Here is a 24331-nt window from a genome sequence, read left to right as displayed (position 1 = left end):
CGACAAAGGCCGGCCTAGGAATGGTCGGATATGGCCCGACAAGCCCATTACGAACTGGTTCTATATATCCTTCGTATAATTAACAACGTCTGCAGTTAGCGAGGAATTGCGTAACTAATACGAAATAGGAAACGATAACCAGAAATGAATTGATTTTGATCTTCTTAATGAGATCGTGGGATCTTATATTAGGAAACCCGTCTCGTTGGGTTCCGGTGTATTTAATTTCGGAGTTATTTTTAACGAACGAAGTTTGTGAAATACATATACGTTCGTCACTAATTACTAAAATATGGAGACCTAAAGACGACCTAAATAAGACCTAAAGACGCTCAGTCATAATAGTTTTAACTAAAAGTTTGGCTGTTCATTTAGCGGGCTTTGGGCAGAGTATTATACTCGTAGATAGAATGATTCTACAGTATTTAATCACTAAATATGACAGGTGAACTTATTATACACAATGTAATATAGGGATGGAATTGAAAACCTACCTAAAATAGAAAACGGCAGATGGTATAATAAATTCAGAGAAACAAGGTGGTGAATTATTTTTAGAACAACGCACGAGACAACAAAAAGTTGCAGGTAATGAAGACATTCCGAAACATTAAAGTTAATGCTGGAACATCGGTACATCAAAATTAACATGTGAGAATATCTTCCATACAAAGGGTTCCGTTGAATCAATATTATCTTAATTTAGCGTAAAATTTTAGGTTTTCAACAAACAACAAGAGCAAGTTACCCTTAACCTTACATGTGATGTCGTTAGGATAAGGAGCGTTTGGGAAGCCGCCCAAGGCGTCGGACAGAAAGGGACGCCAAAGTCATGCGAGTTACATATAACCTTACTGACCCGCAAAGAGACCTTAAAAAGAGGAGATATTGAAATGTCACAATGCGCTAGTGGTAAAAGTGACACTAACCATTGTACTACGGGACCCTAAGAAAAGATGTTCCGTAAAGCATTTCGGTTGCGACCTTCCGGCGGCCGACAGATGGCGTGCTCTATAAGGACCTGAATTGCTACGGACATAATCTACTAATAAGGGATAACATTGAGCCGCCTTCGGACCTTGCGTTTAAACCTAATACCTTGGTACAACTATTGAGGCATTTTACTAACGATATCAACAAAGGTTATTTTTTTATATTACAAGGTGGCAAACCAACCCGCCACCTGAATCCACCGAAATGGCGAAGCGACCGCTGTCCATAGGCAGCAGCAATTGCAGATGCGTTGCCTACCTTTACGGAGGAGGAGACGCACATGAAAAGGATATTCGATTCAATGCGTCGCTTCCGCCATCAAATCCACTTTTCTTTCCCATCCTTTCCCCTTATCCCTTAACTTGGCAGAATTTTATTTTTTCAAATATCAAAATAATATTCATAGCACTTAACCTTGATGACCCAAAGTGTTTAGAAAAAAAAAATTGATGTATCTCTACAGATACACTAACAAGAAAAGGGTGGAAAGGAAATGAGACTAAAATTAGGCCTCCGGCACTACACTCATCAGAAAGTCGTAATTGCTCCAACTACACGCCAGTCTTCAGTGTGGTTAATTGCCTTTAAATAAATGTACACTGTATACAACATTAAATATAAATGAATAGTAGTTTTAATACATCCTGTGTCGTGTTAACTTTCGTTGTGATGACGTTTCTTGAATCAATAATATAGTTAGACAAAGGCTACGTGAATAATTTTAATATATCAAACTTTCAAAAGGAAGTCGCCGCTTAGTTATATTTAGGCAGTCGGTGATAAATTCTTATGTAAGAAACCTTGAATAAAAATAATTATGTTTTGCTTAGCAACAATATTTAAAACCTATCTATACTTTCATAATAAAGCGTAAACACACACTTCTTTGTTGCCTAATATGTCCAATGCTTTACACTTACGACACGCTTTATTTCACGCATTAAACTTACTTGGTAAATATTTTGAATAAAATCTCTAATGTGGGAAAGAGACTATAAGTTGCTGCCAACATGAAGGAAGCAAAATTGCCATAGTAACGTAATTGGTATTTTGATATTTGCAATTGAGACTTCGACAAATGTATACAATAAAATAGCGTTTTTAATTTTATGCGGATAAAGCCGCACGGGCAAGGCTAGTTACTAATACTCTAGTAATAAATTACTGGACACTAGTTTATTAATAAGCACTGCAATTGAACGGTTCGGTCGTTTACTTAGTTACAACTTGAATTAAAACGGTACCGCCTTGGTCACACGATTGCCTTGACCCTTTCCGCCCTTTGTAGGCGACAGTACGTACTTATTACTTACACTATTAGATATTACCTATAAATTGATTTTATAACAAAGGCAAATCTAGATGTCGTTTACAAATTATTTTCAATGATAATTGTTTTTGTAATTTTCTCAACACAAAGAACCCAAACGTACTTTTAGGGACTTACAAGACGCAATCTTACTTCTTACTAATATTATAAATGCGAAAGTTCATATGGACGTATGAATGTTTGTTAGGGTTTGTAACCTAAACAGCTGAACGGATCTCGATGGAATTAGCAAAAACATAGAGGATAATCTAAACACTTTTGTTTTTTTAAATTCCGCGTGGACGGAATCCCGGGCGAAAGCTAGTATAGGTTATAAAATAAACGCAGACTCATCATTAATTCGAGACAGCTGCACATTAGCGAAGAGATCGAAGATAACCGCATTCTGTTTTGACATTGTTGAATAAATGGAGGCATAGTATTAGAATTAACTAGACTACGCTTCGCCCGCGGCGATCTTTTCGCAATCGTAAGGCTTATTCACATGGATATTTTTAGGTACAATTCCCCAAACAATAATCAATTGTTTCGATAACCTAATTTTTAATTAATAAAGAACTGGAATACTAGACAATTTCAACAGACAATTCTTTTTATTTTTATTTTGAATACATGCATAGTAATAATTGTAGGGTATTTTTACCCGCACTATGAATACGGCTTTACACATCGCTACAATATCAAAGAGCCGTAGATAAGAAAGTTCAAAATAATATAATTGAATAGTTAACTCTTTGATCGATCGACATGTTATTAGTTAACCCTCCAGCCGCCGGGCAACAGTTCAGCTTCGAAGAAACAATTAAGTACTTTGAATTGCATTTACCATATAATTAGTCGTATACCGCGTTGGAAATGTATAATTAAACGCAAGTGTTTTAGCTGTGAAAACCAACAGTATCTATAAATCTATACTAAGAGTGCGTACACCTTTGACTAAACTATCTCACAACTAACCTCGCTTTGATTCATATGAGCTTATATGGTGGTGCGCACACTACTAAACTAAATGTTAAAATCTAAATCGGAGTCGGGATGGCGCTTCGCGGCCTTCGATGTTTAAGGACACGGCCGACGTAGACCGACGAGACTCGACTCGCGCGATCTAACCGTGCGGTGCACCCTGCTCATTGTTTGCGCGCGCCTACTTCTTCCCCACAAAAAACGCAAATTGTCCCTATAACTGCGCCTTAAACAGTTGATTTTTAAAAAACAATCGACAATCGCAACAGTGATACGATAGTTTAGTCATAGCTGTGCGCACACTAACGATTTTACTACAACCTGTTTATTTGATGGCTTCACATATAGCACGACTAAAACGTATTGGTACTTATAAATGATAATGAAGCAACTTTTACTTTTATATGTGGAACTAGGCGCGGTGTACGCCATGTATGAGGTTGCGAAAACTTGGTACTTGTTATGAACTTAGAAATCAAGTTGTTACAAAAACTTGGCCTTTCAATTGCAACTGTGGACATTTAAAATAAGCGAGTCTATGTGCTTATATTTCATGATTGATTTGTAATTGAATCCGCAATTTTAAAATAAAATATTTACTAAGTTTTAAATGATAAATTACCTATGACTAGTCTTTGCCCATTAACTTTTAAATACAATTGTTAAAAACTAGAAATATGTTTTAATTTCTGGACTCACATATTAGTAGTTCAGTTATAACAAACCTTTTAGCTCATAAAACCAATCACTGTATTGTTTGATACAGGACGTTATCTAAAAACATTTGCTTTATTAGTTGTTTTAAAAATATCTGCAGACATATCTGAGAGTCTATCGTGAAAATCTATATGAGAGTTGCGAGAACATATTGGTAACGTCATCGAAAAAAAATATATGAACATTGTTGGCGATCTTTACGCTCGGCAGGAACGCTGCACAAAGCTACAATCGATGTCGATACGAAAGCCTTCGAACTAGTATTCGTGATAATCCCTCGGGTATTCGAGAACTATTTTACCTTACGTAAACGATAGCTATATGTTTTTATATCATGACCGCAATAACCACAAACTAGATGCTTTTAAAATAATATAAAAAATATTTTGCAAAACAATACATTCTTACATAAGATATGAATTAATATGGATTTATATTTTAAAACATGTTCGAAAACCTGCTTAAGGTATTCGCATCTTTTTATTGAAAATTTAAATAATGGACTGGCCACAACCTTTTAACATCTGATGAGCAAAGAACGTAGAACGCAAGGTGAGCACTCTAAAATTGCAACTAAAAACAGTTTTTATTGTCATCTGCCACTAACATCTGTTGAAGTAACCGACAGTTTTATTTTAAAAAGTCCACATTCTCTGCAAATGCTTATAAAATTTTGCTGTACTGTCTGCAAATAAAAACGATTTATAAATTGCTATTTTATCTCAATTAACAATGAACTTAAAAATGTTGACTAGACTCCTATAACATTCACATTTACCTTTTTATAGAGGTAATTACTTCATGAAACAAGATTAGGCTTTTCAAGATAATCTTGAGCTGTTTTTTTATTTTATGCCAGTAACATATCAGAATTCATAGTTGTCATACTTGTCAATGTATTTTCTCCATTCTTCATCTTTGAAAATATATTTAGCAAATGCTTGCTAAATATGCTGACCTTACTGTATCAACAGGTAGTAGTGCCACCTGCCGCCGCGTCGCGCGCCCGCGCAGCGCTAGTGTCGCGCCAACCGCCGCCGTCATCGCACGGTTTGAATTGTTATCGACGCACCGTATTATCTTCACTCAATACTTTTCACGCAAAACGATTCGATATAATGACAATTTGTGAAGTGAGATATAAGTGTGTGATATTAAAATAAGTGATTTAAGTGCAATTTTCAAGTTTTCTCGTGATTTTGTTAAAGAAATCTCGCAGCAATAATTTTAACGGAACCTATCGTGTTGGATTATTTCTGTTCTTCGGTAAGTTTTCTATGGTGTTTCTAGTACTATGGTGACCTTTAACGGTATGCGTCGAGTTCCAAATCCGTTAAAATATCGACATGTCACTTATGATGTCGCAAAACCTCCGTGACCTTTGATAACTCGTAGTTGATATAGCTAGGAGTCGTTGAAATTTAAAAAAACTTGCAAAAATATGTTCTGTATTAGCAGTAATTCCAAGCTTTGCATGAAAGGACGCTTAAACTTTAAACAATTTATAACAATATCAATATAGTCTATGTTACTTAGGATAATGTAGCATTGTAAATGCGGAAGTTTTAAAAAAATTGCTCCAGTAGTTTTGAGGTTTCCAATAGTTTCAATTGAGCTGACATTTACTGGTCTTCAAAAATGTAAGAATTTTGTTAGTAAATGCTTCCTAATTTTAAAACTCAACATATATCTTTAAAGTCCCTATTTGTACTCCAGAACTCATAATAAATGACTCGAAGTGTAAATTAATTCCAGGTAAAGCAGTTTTTAAATATGTTTTAATATACGACATTGATTTTACGGAACTGATTGTAGTATACTAGTAAATAACCGGTTTTGTAATTTATGCATTTTTAATTGTCGCGTATTCATAATCATTAAAAAACTGTGAAATTCATAAGAAAAATATTGGAAATAATCTTATATTAAATTACAATTTAATTGGAATGTTTAGTAGAATTTTATATACCTAAATTTAAACACTCGAATTGTACGACGAAAAAAACTCAACGAAACTCAAAACAATAACTCAACTAAAAACAAGCACGAAAATTCCAACGGCGTCACTTTTTAAATGTTTGCAACACTAACATTTACCTGCTAAGTAAACAAGTAACCTGTTACTTGGCGCAGGTAACATTTACCCGAGGTCACCGTACCCACAGGGAACACTTTGTTGACTTTGAGTGTTAAAAGACAGGACCTGTCAAGCGTACACACTTCTTTGCCATGTGAAAATTATTGTAAATACGAAAAAGTCAGGAGTGTGTTATGCATTAATTGTTGAGTATATCATTTAAAATTATTATTGTTTAGTTCATTCCCCCGCTAAAATGAAACGAATCAATTTTAGCTTAGTCTGTATCTCAACAGTCAAAGTTTGATGGTGCTAGAAGTGTTTAAGCCTTGGGCAAATGTTTGTTCAAATGTGCGTAGGGATTTAGAAATGGTAGACGTAAAGAGAAATGTTCTAGTCAAATATTTGAACATATGTGTCAACTACGAGTATTTTCGTGTAACTAGACCAAGTTATTTAGAGAACGTGTTTTCATTTCTTTGGTGCCTGCTTTTAAGGAACTAAGAATTATTATTACATTATTAAATTCAATGAAAAGCTCCAATAACTTTTCGCATGTAAAAAGCAAAGATTATCCCTTTTCCGATCTGAGTGATATAATTCTATTCTTACAATTAAAAGGAGACAGAACAATATAGTCTGAGAAAAGATTTGGCTGCAGATCTTCGAGTTCACACGATGTACGTGTGAATTGGATCAATGTTGTCTGGAGTTGGCCGATAGGTGGAGGTCAAATCGCTCAGTGAAAGTCGATCGTGTTTATCACCGCATTGTCTTCCGTGTAGAGTATGCCCACTGGCTATCTAGGTTTATGAAAGTTATATTAAATCACTTGACTGTTAATTTAAAAATAATGTAGATTGGTGAGAGGTTATTAGAATGAAGGCTTTAGGAGTAAGCTGTGTTAGCAAGTATGACATCATAAACCAACACGGAAAGACTTTCCGCGTGATTCACAGAAAATAATTTTGTCTTTTCCTGTCTGTAACTATTAAAAGTTTCGCCTCAGAATTTTATAAGGTTTACTTTATATTGTGGTCTGTTTCATACATTTCTTTCTTTTACTAAACATAAACATATCTGATGTCAAAGTTCATCGTAAAAATGTTTAAATTTTAAGTTTCTCCCAAAGAATTCGGGTAAGGTCAGAGTCAACGACACTGAGCTTCGTCTTTGCTAATCCGTGGCAGTAATGTACCACGAACCGGATTCTAAGGCAGACTTACATTTACCTTTTTTTATTATTCTTTTGAAGTTTCATATTTCTATATTTAACTATTCGTCCGCGTAAATTAAAAAAATATAATAAAAAACAGTACATCCTGTTACTTTCAGATGACATAGCTTTAATGGTGAAAGAATTCTTGAAATCAGTCAGTAGATTTGACTTATTTCATTACATACGAAAATACAAAAATTTCCTCTTTTTAATATTAGTTTAGGTAATAGTATAAAACGAAAATAGTCAGTTTATTTTATCAATATTTACTTAATTATTGTTTTGAATATAATTGATTTGAAACTAAGGTTCTTTTATCTTATTTTGGCGGCAAGTTCTCTCTTTCTCTTAGTTAAGATTTTGGACTTAACCTAAATGTTATAAAATTAAAAAAAAGTAGGTACAGGAAATTGGTTAGAGGATATCGTAATAAGATATGCAACAACTTGTTCTATTGGGACTTTATTGAAAACGCAATTACCTTTGTGACTGCAAACAGCATATAGATCGTAATTGACTTTTTGTCAACGTATGTGAATGAATACAAGGTCACATAATACGGACATTACCAACAATAGGGATAAATTAATTCGTGATACAGACGTTTTTATAACTAATGGGTAACAATTATTTTCTTTATTGCTTAATCAAAAGTTAAAGACATCTGATGGACATTATTATGGTATAGAATCAATTAATAAAGACGTATACATAATAATTTAAACATGTTATTAAAATAAAACGTTAATTTATGATAATTAAGATTAAGTTATAATTATGTTTTACCAATTATTATTATCAATTTCTTAGAAAAAGGGGAACAACGGACGTTTAACTTAAATTATTTGTGAGTTCCAAAGCTAAAAATGACTGGTAAAATCGAAGTACAAAGGCCCTAGTAATCATAAGTTACCGCACAGAGTGGGTAAATCTCGCAAAAAAAGTTTGAAAACCCCAGTCATGATGAAATGCTACAAATAGGGTTGAAACACAAATACAAATAAATTTTGTCATAGTTCTCATTTCACACAAATAAAGCAAGCTTTACGCAATGCTCATCCAATTTAGACGAAGAGCGCTCGCACACGTTTGATTAAACTATCGCAGAACTGTTTAGTCGCGCTTTGATATGAGCTCATATGGATGCGCACACCACTCGATTTTTAGTTGTGCAACTAAACAGTTGAATTTGAGAAACAATCGACAATCGCACAACTAGGCTAGCCATAGGTGTACGCCCGCTCAAAAAAAAGGCTTATGTAAATCTAAAGTGTAACTACAATTGGTAACTGTCTCACGTTTGCATTTGTTGCATGTGTTTCATACGATTACTGAATTCAAATCAATTTTGTACTTTCTATATTATTTTGTGGAATTTGAAACGTAATACTTACGTAACATTGTAGCTATGTAAATGTTTTTTTAGCAGAAATTGATAAAATGCTAGCACTAATAACACTGATAAAATTTTTATCTCTTCGTAATAGTTTAGTGTGTATTTTCCGTGTTTTAAATAAAACTTACTTCTTACTAATGTTATAAATGCGAAAGTTTAGATAGATGGATGTTAGTTAGAGTTTGTAGCCTAAAATACTGAACGAATCTCGATGAAATTGGCATGGATATAGAGGATATTGTGGAAGAAAATATAGGCTACTTATTTTTGTATTTATGAATTTCACGCGGATGGAGTCGTGGGCGATAGCTAGTATATAAATGGGAAAATGTCTATGTTTGGATGGATGTTAGTTAGGTACCTCATAAACGATTGAACGGATGTCTATAAAATGAGGCATACATGAATATAGTGATGATGGCATTTTTTATTTTTAAAACTTATTTGTCCAGTAACTTTGTGACCTTTTAGTGTAATCGTAACATCGTTCTCATATAAGTTATGTTAAGTAATAAGGCACTTAAACAGTATTTTGTAAGACACGGAATTACCAAGTGAAGGGATTCTAGTGTTTTGCATAATCGTTTCAATAGCATAACCTTTTTATTTAAATTTTCTTACATTTAAAGTTTGATACTTAAAATCTAATGTTCCTTGCCTTGTCCCATAGACTTTTTAGAATATGTACAATTTCCATTATGAGTTTTGTTTTTTTTTAAAGTGGTTATTTTGTATGTAACACTGCAAGATAAATGTTTTTGATATTCTATATTTATATTAAGGAAGTGACGCACAAACTTCTTGATATCTATATTTTATCTGTGGATAAAATAATCCTATTGAGATACAGAACTTGGGGAGACTTTTAGGTTCGCAGTGAAAATAATGAGTATTTTAAACATAAAATATTTATAAGTTCCCTAAAAGTAAACTGTTATACTTCATATTAATATTATGAATGCGAAAGTTTAGATGGATGGATGTTTGTTAGAGTTTGTAGCGTAAACGGCTGAACGGATTTCGATGAACTTTGGTACGTATAGGATAGTCTGGAAGAAGACTAAGACTGCGCACTTTTGTTTTTTTTTTTCAATTCTACGCGGACGGAGTTACGGGCAAAAGAATCAAATATTTGAGTACAAATACAATTTTTTGCAGAATTCTGAAGTCCTCGGTTTTTGTAAACAAAACTTGTCTGAAGTACTCTATGTGTATCTCACATTGCCACGCGAGTGTACTTTTATGACACAGTTATGAAAGTACATTCCAGTAGTCAAGCGTTTATATTTCAACAATTACAAAATAGAGTAAACACTTTTGATATCGAATGTCCATTGTTGTCAATTGTATAATATAGACAACTGCGCATCAACTGTTTACAATATTTATAAAACTATTCATAAATATTTACCTCATGCATTTATGTTAGAATGTTTAAGCAAGCATTTATCTCATAAAACACACATTTAGTACATTCGTTAAAAAATATACTGACACTCCAATTTTTATATATTTGAATTTAGTAACGGCCATTTCTCATTTCAATTTGAGTGTTGCAAGTGACCACGACTGCGCAAATCGTTTAATTTTAGAGCGTGTCTGCGAACGTGTCTGTTGCAACTAACTGTATTTGGGTAAATAATACAAATATGTAGGTTTTATAAGGTAAATCTATACTAATATTATAAAGAGGAATGATTTGCATTTTTGTATGTATCGAAATAACTCAAAAACTACTGGGCAATCCAAAATTTTTTCACCATTAAAAGGCTACGTTATCGGTGTGTTAACCGTTGTGTTATTTAAACGCATAATCTTATGAAAATCGTGTTTGTAACAAAATAATATAATAAAAATAACTGTTTAAAGAATCAATCTCTGTACAGTTATAAGTAAATCTATGTTTTTGTTATAAGTTGAGTTTAAATATAACAGCATTCGATTCAAACTAAGCACGATAATTCTAGAAAACTAGCCATCATTTAGGTAATCTCATCGTTACAATAAAGATGTTTTCTCCCCTTTCTCAATTGAAAGTATGTTATCTAAGTGTATTATGTAAATGAGCTATTTACCAAGCAGTATAACTTGCCGGTTCGATTCCCGCGCCGGGCCCCACATACACTTTCGCCATCCGCCAAATCTGCACACAAAGAGTTATTTATTTGGGCCATGAAACAAGCGAAGAGAGACAATAATTATATTTTGTATGATAAAAAATAAATAGAAGACCGCGAAATCTAGAATCTGTGAAGAATAATATCCTAGTTGTAAAGAATTTGTAAAAGCGATTCAATAAATAATGATTGCCTGTTACGTTTAACTTGTTGAATAATATTGAAGCCGATTGTAACAAGGAAACGTTAGTTCAACTCAATCTATGCACTGAAATTAAGTTTACTGACAACTACGAGTACTACTATACCTAAAACAGCTAGAAATAGGTTTATATTTTGCCGCCGTTTTAATGGCCACACACAATCCAGACTGACAGGATGTCATAAACAGGTTGCAAGCGTACCGCAGTGTTCAGTTCACTGCTGAGGCAATCGTCTAGATTGATCACACTCGTTGCCTTGTCCGTGGTCTGGCTATTGTTGGCTACCAAATGGACCATTGTGATTGTAATCCGGTCTGTCTTATAATACGTTGACAATTCAAATGTTATAAAACTGGACTGGATTGATTTTGATTGTATCGTTTGATATAGCTGCCAATGTAGAAACATATACTTATTTACTTACTTACATATACTTTAAATATATTGTGGTCTCTTATTTAAAAAACAATGAAAAGAGTGGCATTAAATTTTACTAGGTAAAAGCTTGAGCTCAACTTCGACTGCGTGGAATTAAAAAAATAGTTAATCGCATATGTGTTGTTCCAGACTATATCCTACATCTGTATCAAATTTAGTCAAGATCATTTAAACCGTTTCGAAGATACATAGTAAGGTAGTAAAAACACGTATCCATCCATTTATGATTTAAAAGCTTTAGAAAATGTGACGTCAATCGTATTTGAAATTATTATAGCTTGCAATTGTTTATCTTGACCATGTACTAATTAAACCATAGTCCTAACTACTTCTGACAACTTTGAATAATTATATAGTGATTTACTGATAGGTTTTAATTGATTTAATTACACAGCTTAACTCAAAACTGGGTCTTCCATTTCTCTTTTAAGGGAATTACAATCATTCTATTATAACATAAGTATATTTCGTTTTCATTATAATCCAATTTTTAAATAGATTTGTAAAATATGGGTCGTTTTAACAATTACTTACTTTATAATTTGCGCTCAATAGAGCGCAAATTATAATGAATACATTATTTAATTATTAAAAAACTTTATTGGCCTATTTAATAATTATCGTACGATGCAATCACATTTGGGCTGTCGCAGGTAGCGCGCCGGCGCCGACTTTTTGTTCCATCACCAACGCTCCTCCTACACCCGCCTGTTGCGTTGTAATTGTTGTTTCTGTCTATTATAATGGTTAAATCTAAGCCTACACACATACCGTGTTTTTTTAATTTACATTACTTTTAATTACAGCGATGCCTAACGCCTTGGCGTCTATTTATAATCGAAATGTCGACAAGTATGATAACGAAGTGCTATTTTCAGATTTGTTGATTTTGGTTGTAATAATTTAAATACGACATAAGGAGACCTGGACCCGCCTTCATATTTGAAAAGAACTTTACCATCGAAATCGGTATCGTGCTATAGTAGTGGCCCATCACTAGATCATTGACATACACGTCCCGTCACCATGACATCTGTCAATGTCAATCAGAAGAGCTAAGGATGCCCGCGCCATTCTGGCGGGAATCGGTATATTGAGTATTGAAATAGATTTACGTTAAGATTATATGATTGTTTAAAAATATAGACCTATTCTTGCGTTGAAAATTTCTATCTGGAGTTGATTTTCGTGGTTTAGGATCAAGTTATAAAGGTGATACCGGAAGATATAGTTTCCCAGTATTGAAACGGTAAATTGAAAGTTAAAAGTTATCAGCGATATCAGATATTATCTGAGATAAGTTTATCTCTGACCTTGTCCCAATGCAAATGAATATAAATAGATAATTCTAGGTTCCAATAATGTTTTACTTATCATTATGATAAAACAAATTATTATGTTTTTTTTAATTAGCTACAATAGGTTCTGGTGATATTTTAGACGGGTATTGGCGTTTCCTTTACAATTGCAACTGAAATTTTTAAACTCCTACTGGCAAAGGATGTATCTAATAATTATGAAGAATCACTACTTCTGAAGACCGTATATTTAAGACCTTCAGTTAGTATAAAAATGGTTTTCAATCAGCACAGTTTGAGCATAACTACTCGGCCGTTGGCTTCACAAACGCTTATCACCGTTATCAGCTGTCACGCTTGTGATTATCGACGAGTTACGTCGACAACCGACGTACGTTTTTTGTTATTTCTTTTATGGCCTCTTGTGTCGTCGATTGTTTTTTTAAAGATTTTCAATTTTATTTGGAGTCATATTTCCAATGTTTCCAAAAACTATCGCACAAATGTTTTGCGATTGTCGATTGTTTCGCATTTCATTCATCTGTTTAGATGCACAATTAAAAATCGAGTAATACGCGCACCTCCATAAGCTCAAAGCGGGACTAAATAGTTGTGCGAATAATTTAAATTGTGCGATTTGGATGATTAAATTATATCATTTTACGTAGTTTAAATAACGAATGCAGTAACAGGTTAAAACTGAATGGCCGTCATTTCTGAAATAGATTAAGTATCAGGTGTCACAGTGAAGGGTAACGCAACACCCGCTGTTACGTTACAACCGCAACTGCTCATGCAAACATACAGACAGACACTACATATAAAATAAAACTAAATCTCTTGTCTGAACTCTATAAGTATGATAGATAGGTTAGATTTTTAAATAGCTTGTACCAATAAATATACGTTACGTTGTTAATTTAGTTTCTTAGGTACTAGCTGTTGCTTGCGACTTCATCTGCGTGAAATTAAAAAATAATTATAACATGATTTTGGTACTGATAACGTAGCTTTATAATGGTGAAAGAATTTATTAAATCGGTCCAGTATTGAGTTATTTAATATTAGTACAGAAAACTAAAATACATTATAGTACACTAGTAGTATTTCTCGTGGTACATATTGTTTTTTGTCGTCAGGTAGTTGCGATGCAGTGGTGACCCCGGCGTGATGATGAGGCTCGAGGCTCCAGAGAAGCAGCACCGCTACCACAACCTCCTCGATGACGACCACGCCAGTAAGTACCTACTCTTTATTACAAATATTACTAACTGCCATATATAAAGAACTAAAGGGATGTCTAATATCAAATAGCAATATACTGCTGACCACGTCTGCAGAAAGTTTAAATGTTACACATGGGTTCTTCGTCATATCTATCTTACTAATATTATAAATGCGAAAGTTTGGATGGATGAATGTATGTTAGAGTTTGTAGCCTAAACAGCCGTTTAGGATCAGACAGATCTCGATAAAATTTGGGATAGAAGTATAACATAGTCTGGAAGAACACATAGGCTACTTACTTTTTTTCCATGCGGACAGAGTCACGGGCGAAAGCTAGTTATGAAATAACATGTAAAATAAGAACATGGTATACATATAAACAATGAATATTTTCCGCGCATGTTTTTGTAATTAGATAGCCGTCGCGATATACCGCGTGACATCCGACAATGAAATACGTGACAAAACTTAGAATTATTACTAAAGTGATGTAACTGACGTACAACTTTTTACAACTAAGTAAATATGATATTACCATAATTCTCATTTTGTATCATCATCACCAGCTCACTATACGTCCCCACCGAGAGGCTCGAAGCCTACCCTAATAAAGGGTGACTAGGTCTTAGTCAACCACGCTGGCCCAGTGGGGGTCGGTTGACTTCACACATATCTTTGAATTTCTTCTCCGATATGTGCAGGTTGCATCACGATGTTTTCCTTCACCGTAAGAACGTCGTGTAAAAACTTATTTTGTACAATACATACAAATTCTCTTCAAAATACAATAACTCTACTGAGTAAATTCAGTTCTATGAAAAATTATGCATTGTCGTGTCTCTCATGTTTATTGCCGTACATTAAGGTAGATGTACACTCGGTGACATAATGGTCATTGTGGCTCGCAGCACGCAACCGCTATTATAAGGTTTTTGCTGCTATTATGTTGTAAATATGACTACGATCCGTCCGGTATGTACAGGGTAACGGAGATGTGTTCAATGACAGGTGATACGATATTTTATCTGCACAACGACATATGGGAGTAACTGTGTGGTCTGCACCTGTTTCCGGCCGCCACGTCCGGTGCTTTGTGCGCGGGAAGCGAACCCGCGACTACCAGCAAAAGCGACGCGCTTCGCTGCCTCACCTAACTGTCACGTTCTACATTACGTTCTATAATGAAATGTGTTCCGACCTTTATATCATTAGACAATTTAAATTGTCTGCTAGAGGAATTGGCCTTTAAAGATAGATATTGTTTTTTAGAAGAGTAATATGCAATAGTTTTTTTCAATAGAACATGACGCTCGTGCGAGCAACACGTGTAATTAGATACGGTACATACATTTATGCTATCAACATCTGCTATTATATATCGTCGAATAGGGTCATTAAAAGCATTCTCTAGGAATAAATATATACTATTGCATATTAAAGTCTAGGAAAATATCTTTCTATATAGTTTAACTTAGAAGTATCTATTGGTGTCACTTTTCTACACAGAAGTAGCGATTTATTCTTTCTTCAGGCTCAAATGCAAGACCAATGTTTGTCTTCTAAGTGCTAGTTTTCTCAAAAGAGACAACCCTATCGTATAGTATCTAACATTTGCAAGAATAATAATAGCAATGTTCACGTTTTCCGTTTAACGCGTTTTGATTTACAGCTAGATTATATTTGACTCCGTTATCTTTATTTCGTACAACGCCTTTTACAGGCCTTTAAGTGAACATTTTATAATTCATTAAGTTGTTAAAACTGTTATGTTTCTTAAAATTGTGTGCAATTAACTATTTTTTTGTAAACCAACCCGCAGTGGGCCAGCGTGGTTGACTATGGCCTAGTCATTCTTACTTAGGGTAGGCTCCGATTTTAGGAAAAAATCTATAAATTTTAATTTATCTACAATGTTTTTCCTTTTTATTGTAGACATCAGAATATAAAAAAAATGTTTGGAAAAGATATGCAGGAAAATGTAAGAATTTTTCCGTTTAAAGCTTTGACATATCTTCTTGTACCATAGTACTCCGAGCGAATTTTGAAATTACAGATTTGCGTGTCTGTAATTTTATTAACTTGTATGTATAAGTCATTAAATTGAATAATAACATGTTAGATATATTTAAACAAATAGCTTGTTAGCCTATATAATTTGTTACGGACATAACTTGTGATTATGTTATCACATTTAGTTAAATTGAGTGCTTGCGGGTCATTGGACTGTTGGTGTAATTTTATTAAAAGTATTTACTACCGAAGAATAAATGTACTGTCATCTTACTTTAAAATAGATACTTTTATATAATTCAATATTTCGATTTCGATGTTTTTATCAAAAATCCCAACTATTGCAGAGTAATAAAAAATAGTATACGCAACGTAACCCATTCATGTAAGAAGACTATTAATTTGATTATGAAAGTAACAATTAAATTGTAATCTTCAAAGAAATATTAATAGAATCTTTGCTATATAAAACACATTACATGATAGTAATGAAGCTATAGGTCTCAATATTGTCGCAACAGCAGCTAGACGAGTTCCGCTGGCTGCGCCCGCGCAAGGTTGCACAGATAATCCCGACTTATTGATGTTATTAGTATGTAATTAGATTTACTATTACTATTATCAATTACTACAACATTAAAGATAGATACTATAGTAGAATAAATATGCCTTTAAAGTTAAATAAAACGTAAACACACACTTCTTTGTTGCCTAAGATGTCAGCAATTACAGCACATTTTTGAATATTTCTTTTTTAAATAAAAAGCAATACACTTGCGTCACGCTTTACCCTATATATTTTAACGCTATTAAACTTAGAGGGTAAACATTTTAAATAAAAATCATAATATGGCAAAGAGACCATAAGTTGCTGCCAACATCAAGGAAGCAAGGTTGTCATCATGTCATGTCATTTAGACATTTGTAATTGATAATTTGACAAATGTAAACAACGAAATAAAATTTTCATAATTTCATGCGGATGAAGTCGTACGGGAACTGCTAGTATATTAATACATTGCATTTGCGTGTGCGCATATCCTAAGTTCAGATGTAAGGCGTTGCAAATCATTACCGCGGCCTTGGGCGACAATTGTCACAGATTGGTTCCACTTGAGAATCAGATTGTGCCAGTTATTGCTGTTTGAATTTAATCGTAGTCTTCGTGAAAACACTTTCGATTCCATTAGTAGTTCCTTAACCAACTCTTTAGTTTGCTTTAAAGGTCTGTTCTCAATTAAAATGTTCTTTTGGATTATTTTCTTGATTTTCTGTTCTTGTTTTAGTTTTCTTGTGGTGTTTGGTGTCCTTTACATTTATCGCTTTGTTACTAATTTGTATAGGAAAAAATATGTAAATCCACATGTAAATCAATCAGTATATGGCATTAATGAATATTCATGACGTAATTATTCGCATCGGTAGTCGTGACTGTATCAATCGCCAAATTTGCATTCAATTCCGCGCTACGACGAACAAACAAAATGGTTTATATAATTATCATATAAAAGCCATGACAAGAAGAAAAAACTACAAGACATGTCTTTCGTTATGACAAACTGACAAATTAATGAACTAACTAATATTATAAATGTAAAAGTTTAGATCTATGGATGTTTGTTAGAGTTTTCATCCTAAACTGCTGAACGGATTTCGATGAAATTTGTAGATGTATGGGATAGTCTGGAAGAACAGATACTCTACTTACTTTTTCTACAAGCGGCCAGAGTCGCTAACGAAATCTAGTGATTATTCAATGATTTTCCTGTTCTAGACATTTTTTTATCAGTCACTAAAATGTGCTCTAATTTCTACAAGGATTTATAAAAATCGTGACTATGTCAATAAGACAATATAAATATAGCCCACGGAACGCGGTATGAGACGTCCTTGCTAAGATAAATCTACTAATATTTGCACTATACTCTTGCTCGCCAATTACGTATCTGAAGCAATTTTAATACTGATAATTGTTTTGTTATTTGTATCCCGTTTAGACTTACTGGTCAAAATGGAGAAACTAATCGAGAATTATGGTCGAAGCTCCTTTTTGCCTTTTACAAATAATTGTAGATTCTAACCACGGCATCTAAATTATCAGATAAGGTAAACGGCAATCGACACGAGATGTGACGCCGAAGGTCACTGTGTGGCGACAAGTGACGGATACTGATTGACTATTTACTGGCTGTGTCAACATCGCCTCAGCGACCTTGCGCCGCCTATCAATATAAACTTACTAGCTGTTGCTCGCGACTACGCCCGCGTGTAATTAAAAATAATACAAAATGTAGCCTATGTTACTCGCTGATAAATTACCTTTCTAATGATGATATAATTGTTAAAATCGACTTGGTAGTTTTTGCGTGGATCAAATTCATACAAAATTCCAAAAATACCACATCTTTTTTCTTAATAATAGTATAGATATAGTTTGGCACTGTACAGAAGGATGTTTTAGTTACATAAAAACGATACTTTCAGCAATAGGTGGTTATTTTATGTCTGCATAAAACTTAACTGCATAAATCTACATAAAACTTAACTAAATATTAAGGGAATGTGAGTGCAGCGTTAGCTATCTTAACTCAATTTAACGAGCACTTAGACTCTCTCTTAAATCAAAATACGTACTTGGCAATTTTAAGGACTTGTTAAATATTTAAACTTGTTTATAAACAAGAGGAGTAGTCGGACCTATTCTTACGTGATATGCCAATACTACAATGAATAGCCTTGCCAAGTCTACGTGTGTTTTATATTGACATATTTTTAGTGATGATTTCATTGCACGAGTAAACCTTAGATTTACTATTCGATTCGACTTTGTTTGCAATCAATTTGCAGTTCTGACCTCACTTTGATGATATCTACTAGTTTAATTACTAACAAGGTGTAAAAACGAAGACTTAAAATCCACGATATTGTTACTTTGACCAAAGAAAATTACCTATCAGTACGTAAAGAAGACATGGCTATATAACATATCCAAAATTAAATAAACAATTTGCATTAATTATTTACAATCGTAAAAATTAATTGTTAACGATAAAAATTGATTACAGCTGTAAGTATTCATTGACGCAACTGAGCAAGCCGAACAAAAAGGCGGTTTGTTTGCCTCCGTCGGACAATTGCGTAACGCACCAAACTAAACCGTGTCATATTCGACTCTGCTTATGTCAAATCTACAACACTACTGCGCATGCGAAATCAACACAATGTGTAATAAACCTTAGGTTACTAAAGTTAGAGCTCAAATTGCAATAAAAGAAGGTAGGAAAATTTTCAACCCCTCTAAAGAATGCTTTGCGCATGCCCTAAGCTCACCACAGAGTCCCAAGATCCATCCAATTCAGTTATCTTACGTGGAACGTGTAAGGTCGATTTCGCATTTCCCCAATTGGGGATGTCACAGTGATGTTTAAACAGCTGGTTTTCCCAATTGATAATTCAGTTAGTGCAGTCTAGATCGTCCGGTTTACCTGTGTTTTTAGTGTTTAAAAGTGGTAATTGGTGTTTTAAAGTGTCAACTGATTACAGATTGTTGAAGCTGTGTTATGGTTTAGTTGGGCAGGATCAATGACCGGTGAACGACCTCTTGTTTTGCACGCATGCAAATGCATGTGTTTTAAAATCGATTAGGTGTCAATTCAACAGGCTTTCGTTAACCTTTTATGTACCGTTCTATCGTTATTTACAATTATCATTTTGCGTTTTTTAATGGGTTACGATAGAATGGGTTCACGAAGATATTAAGATTAGATTTGTCTTTCTTTTCTTTTCTATAAGATCCATTAATTGTTTATTTGATTTCTAACTACATATACTTATTTGTACTGAAGTAAATGTTCTTATCCATTTTGTCAAATTTCCCCTCATGTAAACCTTTCAACGCGCAAACAGTTTGATAAATCAATTATTTCATTACGCAAATTATCTGTTTACGAACCACGCCTTAAAGTTAAAAAACAAGGCTAAGGGCCGATCCCACCGAAATGTTAATTGTCTGATAACAATCCAACGTGTAATATATGTGATAGAAATGTCGGATTTGTTCCCTTATCTGACAGTGAGGTCAGTGGTGGGACAGGCCCTACATTTAAGAGATAAAGCTGATTATGCACTAAAAGCACGTAAAATATATACATCTTCATTAATATTCTTGACCACAAGTTCTTAATATATCGGTTGTTTAAGACATTTGCGAATTATGTGTACAATTTTTATGTAAAGATGCGTATTGTTTGAAAGATTTAAGCTTATTACCCCTCATTTACTTTGTTAGTTTGGCAATTTGGAGGTTGTTAATACAGGCCAAGGCATTTGAGATTCTCTTAATTATCTTGTGTCCAAGGTGACCTATTGTTTTACAAATTATTATAATTTGTTTAAATGGTTGAAAAGCAAAGGACGTAGTGATCTTAACAAAAATTATAAATGCGAAATGTATGATTGTTTACCACGTAACTCCTTAAGTACTAAACGCATTTTAATGAGATTTAGAATAACGCATAGAATATGCAGTTTAAAATTCTACGATGGAAGTCGCGGGCGACAGTTAGTTATTCAATGTTCTTACTAGAATTGAAATAACCTCTTAGATTAGGTCATGCGATAAAAAATATAACTATAAGATCTTTTATTATGATGTCATTCTAAGCAATATTGTCTCTATATGTAAACTGTACATAATTGTATACATTTGTATGCGATTGTCCACCACTTGTATCACAACTAACAACGTCATGAGGTTTTCGAAGCCAGTTTATTTGTAAATACCTATTTCAATATGCGATGTTAGACGTTTTTATAGAAGAGTGAAAACAAGCAACGAAGTCTAAAATTATTTGATCCGACTACCCTAGACAACCGTAATACCTGAGAAATAGCACGCCGCCGCCCTTTAAGGGAGTTTTACTCTCTTGTCTCAAAAGCCCCTAAGTGGTAGCTGTTTGGAAATACCGCTAAGAATAGAGTTTGCAAAATACAGATGTGCCAGTTAAAAGTTACGGGAAAACCTCTTGTGGAATGCAATCGAGTTGATAACGATGTAAAGAACGATTTGCGTCCATCTCGATATTCAGATTTCTTCTTCCAAAACCAAAAAACCTAACTTAATGTTCCCTTCAGATTTTCTTTAAGTCTAAACAGCTGCTCAAATTACACGGTAATTGTGGACAGGACACGACCTCTACGACATTGGGCATGGTACATACGTACGGACAATGAGTTATTCATGTGCGCCTGTGCATGCCAAACAGTCTTGTGACGCGCTTGTACAGGCAGGTAAACGTCCGGTGTCAACAAGGGTCAGGGACATCTGATACTTTTGCATTTTCTCCCTTCTATAAATAACTTTATGCTTAGTCTTGACTTGTGGGTTTAAACTCGAATATGTCACCACTAAGGACACGAAGTTAGATGTTTTTTAAACCTATAATATCTCGTTATTCGTCTAGGTAACATCTACCACAGATAATGCAATATTATTCGCAAAGAAATGTTAATATTTAGTCAAAGGCAAAACCAAGTCTTTTACATCTTAGTTTAGGTTTTAAATGTCTATTTAAGTTACAAATAGATTGCAAGTCTCCTATTTGTGTAGTTGTATTAATAGTTTACTTTTTAATACATTCCAAATAATAAACAACAATTTTATAACTGTCTCGTATTACAAGTTTAACCTAGAGCTTTCAAGCAATGCAAGCAGCGAAAGGGTTCGCAAACTGGTTTGCGATAGCAACGCCACGGCGCGGATTCCAACCGCATTACCGATTTGCATGAAGGAAGGTCGCGGACGATATCTAAAGGGCAAGGCAGTTCAAGTCATTAATGCTGCAGGTTATTTAAAGAAACGGATAAGAAAATACCAGAAGAAACTAAATTGCGATATCTAGTAACAGCAAAGATAAAAACATAACAAATAGCTTCGGTTTCTGTGAAATCTTCTCACGACCTTAACTTTCTTCGGCGTGAGAATGCTGTCTTATTCTAACAGTATGTCAATGATAAGGACAGAAAACTTTCTTTATATAGTATTCGCAATAAAAATGACAACGAAACTGTCAGGTTTTATTGCGTTAATATGTGCTTTAAGGGCCTGTCCCACAATTCAATGTGAAAAATATGTGATGGCATTATCGAATTTTGTTACCTTATCTGACAGTGACGTCATTTTTTAGCTATCTGAGCCTCTATAAGCCAGTGTTGGATAGGATCTAAATATGATACTCTTCTAAAAATAAATTTTAATCAAACAGCATGTACAGCGGATGTTTATTTATTTCTTAGCCTGTAAATAGAGCAGGTCAGGACAGATAATGTGATGCGTTTATTTGAGATAACAAAATTTTTCGTTTCTTGTAATATTAACTCAAAACAAAGGATTAAATTATTAAAGTACGATAAGATAAGAAGTGCCTAACTAAAGTTTTAATATAGACTGTATGTACAGTTATGGAGAATTCGTGAATTACAAAACATGCAAATTCTGGATGCAAATGTTACTAGTACCGTTGCGAATTCCAAGCGCTATGAGCGATACCATCTCACGTCCTTATTTAAGGTTGATGTGTACGATCACTAAAATAAAACGTAAAAATTCTGTCTAAATCTAACCTCAAGTGTCTTTTAGAAGGAGTTTGCACTATGGGCGTCGTCAGAAAGTGGAAAAAAGTAAATTCATAACACTTACTAATGGAATCCTTTAACCTTTTCACAACAATAAGCTCTTACCTCAAAGACGTATGTATTATATCGCATTCCCTTTAAAAAGGAATGTAATTTCATACAATAAAATAATCGCAGTAAATAACAATTGACTTACGTTAATTTAACAATAGTGACCGCCAATAAATCATGCAACTCCGGTCGAACCAGTGTAAACCGGTTCCACTCTTACCAAATAAAGATTTCCTGATGTCTGTGGTCACGTCCATTCAGCCAGTTTGTAGTTTCACTGCCGTATCGCATGTATTGAAGCATACAATGTGCAATATACAAGTGCGACAGTGGACCTCTACGGTGATATAACACCCTGACACTCTGGTATTTAATTAACCTTTCTCGTTATATTATTTTGGAATAAATGCCGAGGATTTTCATAATAATTACAAAATAAAAGGTTAAATAATTAATGCCGGGTTTCTGAAGTTAACACTTATGTCATCATTAGTGTTAGTAGTTAGTTGACCTATGTTATAACGGAGTAAAACTCAAGATATGAAGTTGGGGAACACATTTCATGAATTTATCGAACTAAAAACACTAACGAATGGTTAAAATTAGTTGGGAAACCGGCCATAAGTGCATTCAAAAAGTTAAGATAACTTTATAAGTTTATGTAAGAATTTATACGATAATGTGTAACTTACATACATTCGTTGATAAATAATTTCTCGAAACATTTATTGTTTTTGTTTCTTTATTAGGTATTCTTCTGCATTTCAGTGTGTTTATTACAAACATAATATCACATATAAACAGATTTTGTACATTATTCACTGGCTTTATTGTTTGCTTATTTATTCATTCAATTTACATTCTGTACCAATAACAAGAAAGAATGTCGTTTATTTTAAAAGAATAAGGGCCTATCACAAAAAGATTGCGAGAATGTTTTCGTAACGTCGTCGACAATACACAGACAGACAACACTCGATAATGTCACGAAAACTTTCTAGAATACATTCGTGATAGACCCTCTGTATATTATATCTATTTCATCAGAATGAGAGGAATGACAATGCTACAAATGTTTCGATATGAAAACTCGAATAGAAAATAGAAATAAAAAGTGATAAAGAAAAATTCCATTCGAATAATAGCATGACTTTTGTTTTGTAGAACTTTCGTTTCGATATATTATCTATTTTCTAGTTTTCTCCGCCATGATTTCCCCGGATAGCTATAAAGTGATGACTTGTACATTTTCACGGGATATTTAAAGGCTTTCTTTACTAATGTAATTTATTGAATTGTGTTTGTCATTGCTATTGAGACATATTTGTGATTATTGTAGAGATGGTTGAATTTTCATAAAAAATCATAATAATGATGGCAGCTTGTTTTACCTTTGAGCTATGATGAAATTTATGTTTTCTGTATTAATTGAAAACGATAATATTGTAAGTTTGTTAACGCTTATGGAAATACAAAACCCATGATGTAATCGTTGACCGTTGACATGAAAAACATGTTCTCTTGTTTACCAGTTCTTACTAATAATAATCTGTACGTGACTTTTTATACACGCATTTATAATGTGTTTTAACTTCCATAACATAGACTCGGTTCACTATGATATTGTGTCAAAATTACAGGATTGTTTAAACATTATCA

The 24331-nt window shown here is 33.7% G+C and overlaps 1 protein-coding gene across 1 annotated transcript in view; it reads left to right on the top strand.

Annotated features, from left to right (window-relative positions):
- Nucleotides 1-5011: 5011 nt before the first annotated feature.
- LOC106100889 (echinoderm microtubule-associated protein-like 2) overlaps nucleotides 5012-24331 on the top strand; it is a 37008-nt gene continuing 17688 nt past the window's right edge. The window contains exons 1-2 of the mRNA XM_013279953.1: nucleotides 5012-5269; nucleotides 13891-13988. Of these exons, the coding sequence (XP_013135407.1) occupies nucleotides 13922-13988 (67 nt within the window). The 5' untranslated portion in view covers nucleotides 5012-5269; nucleotides 13891-13921. The remainder of the gene's footprint in view (nucleotides 5270-13890; nucleotides 13989-24331) is intronic.

The sequence above is a fragment of the Papilio polytes genome, unplaced genomic scaffold (assembly GCF_000836215.1).
Source record: "Papilio polytes unplaced genomic scaffold, Ppol_1.0 DF824035.1, whole genome shotgun sequence".
Lineage (NCBI taxonomy): Eukaryota > Metazoa > Arthropoda > Insecta > Lepidoptera > Papilionidae > Papilio > Papilio polytes.
This window is presented reverse-complemented; position numbering and strand designations above follow the sequence as displayed.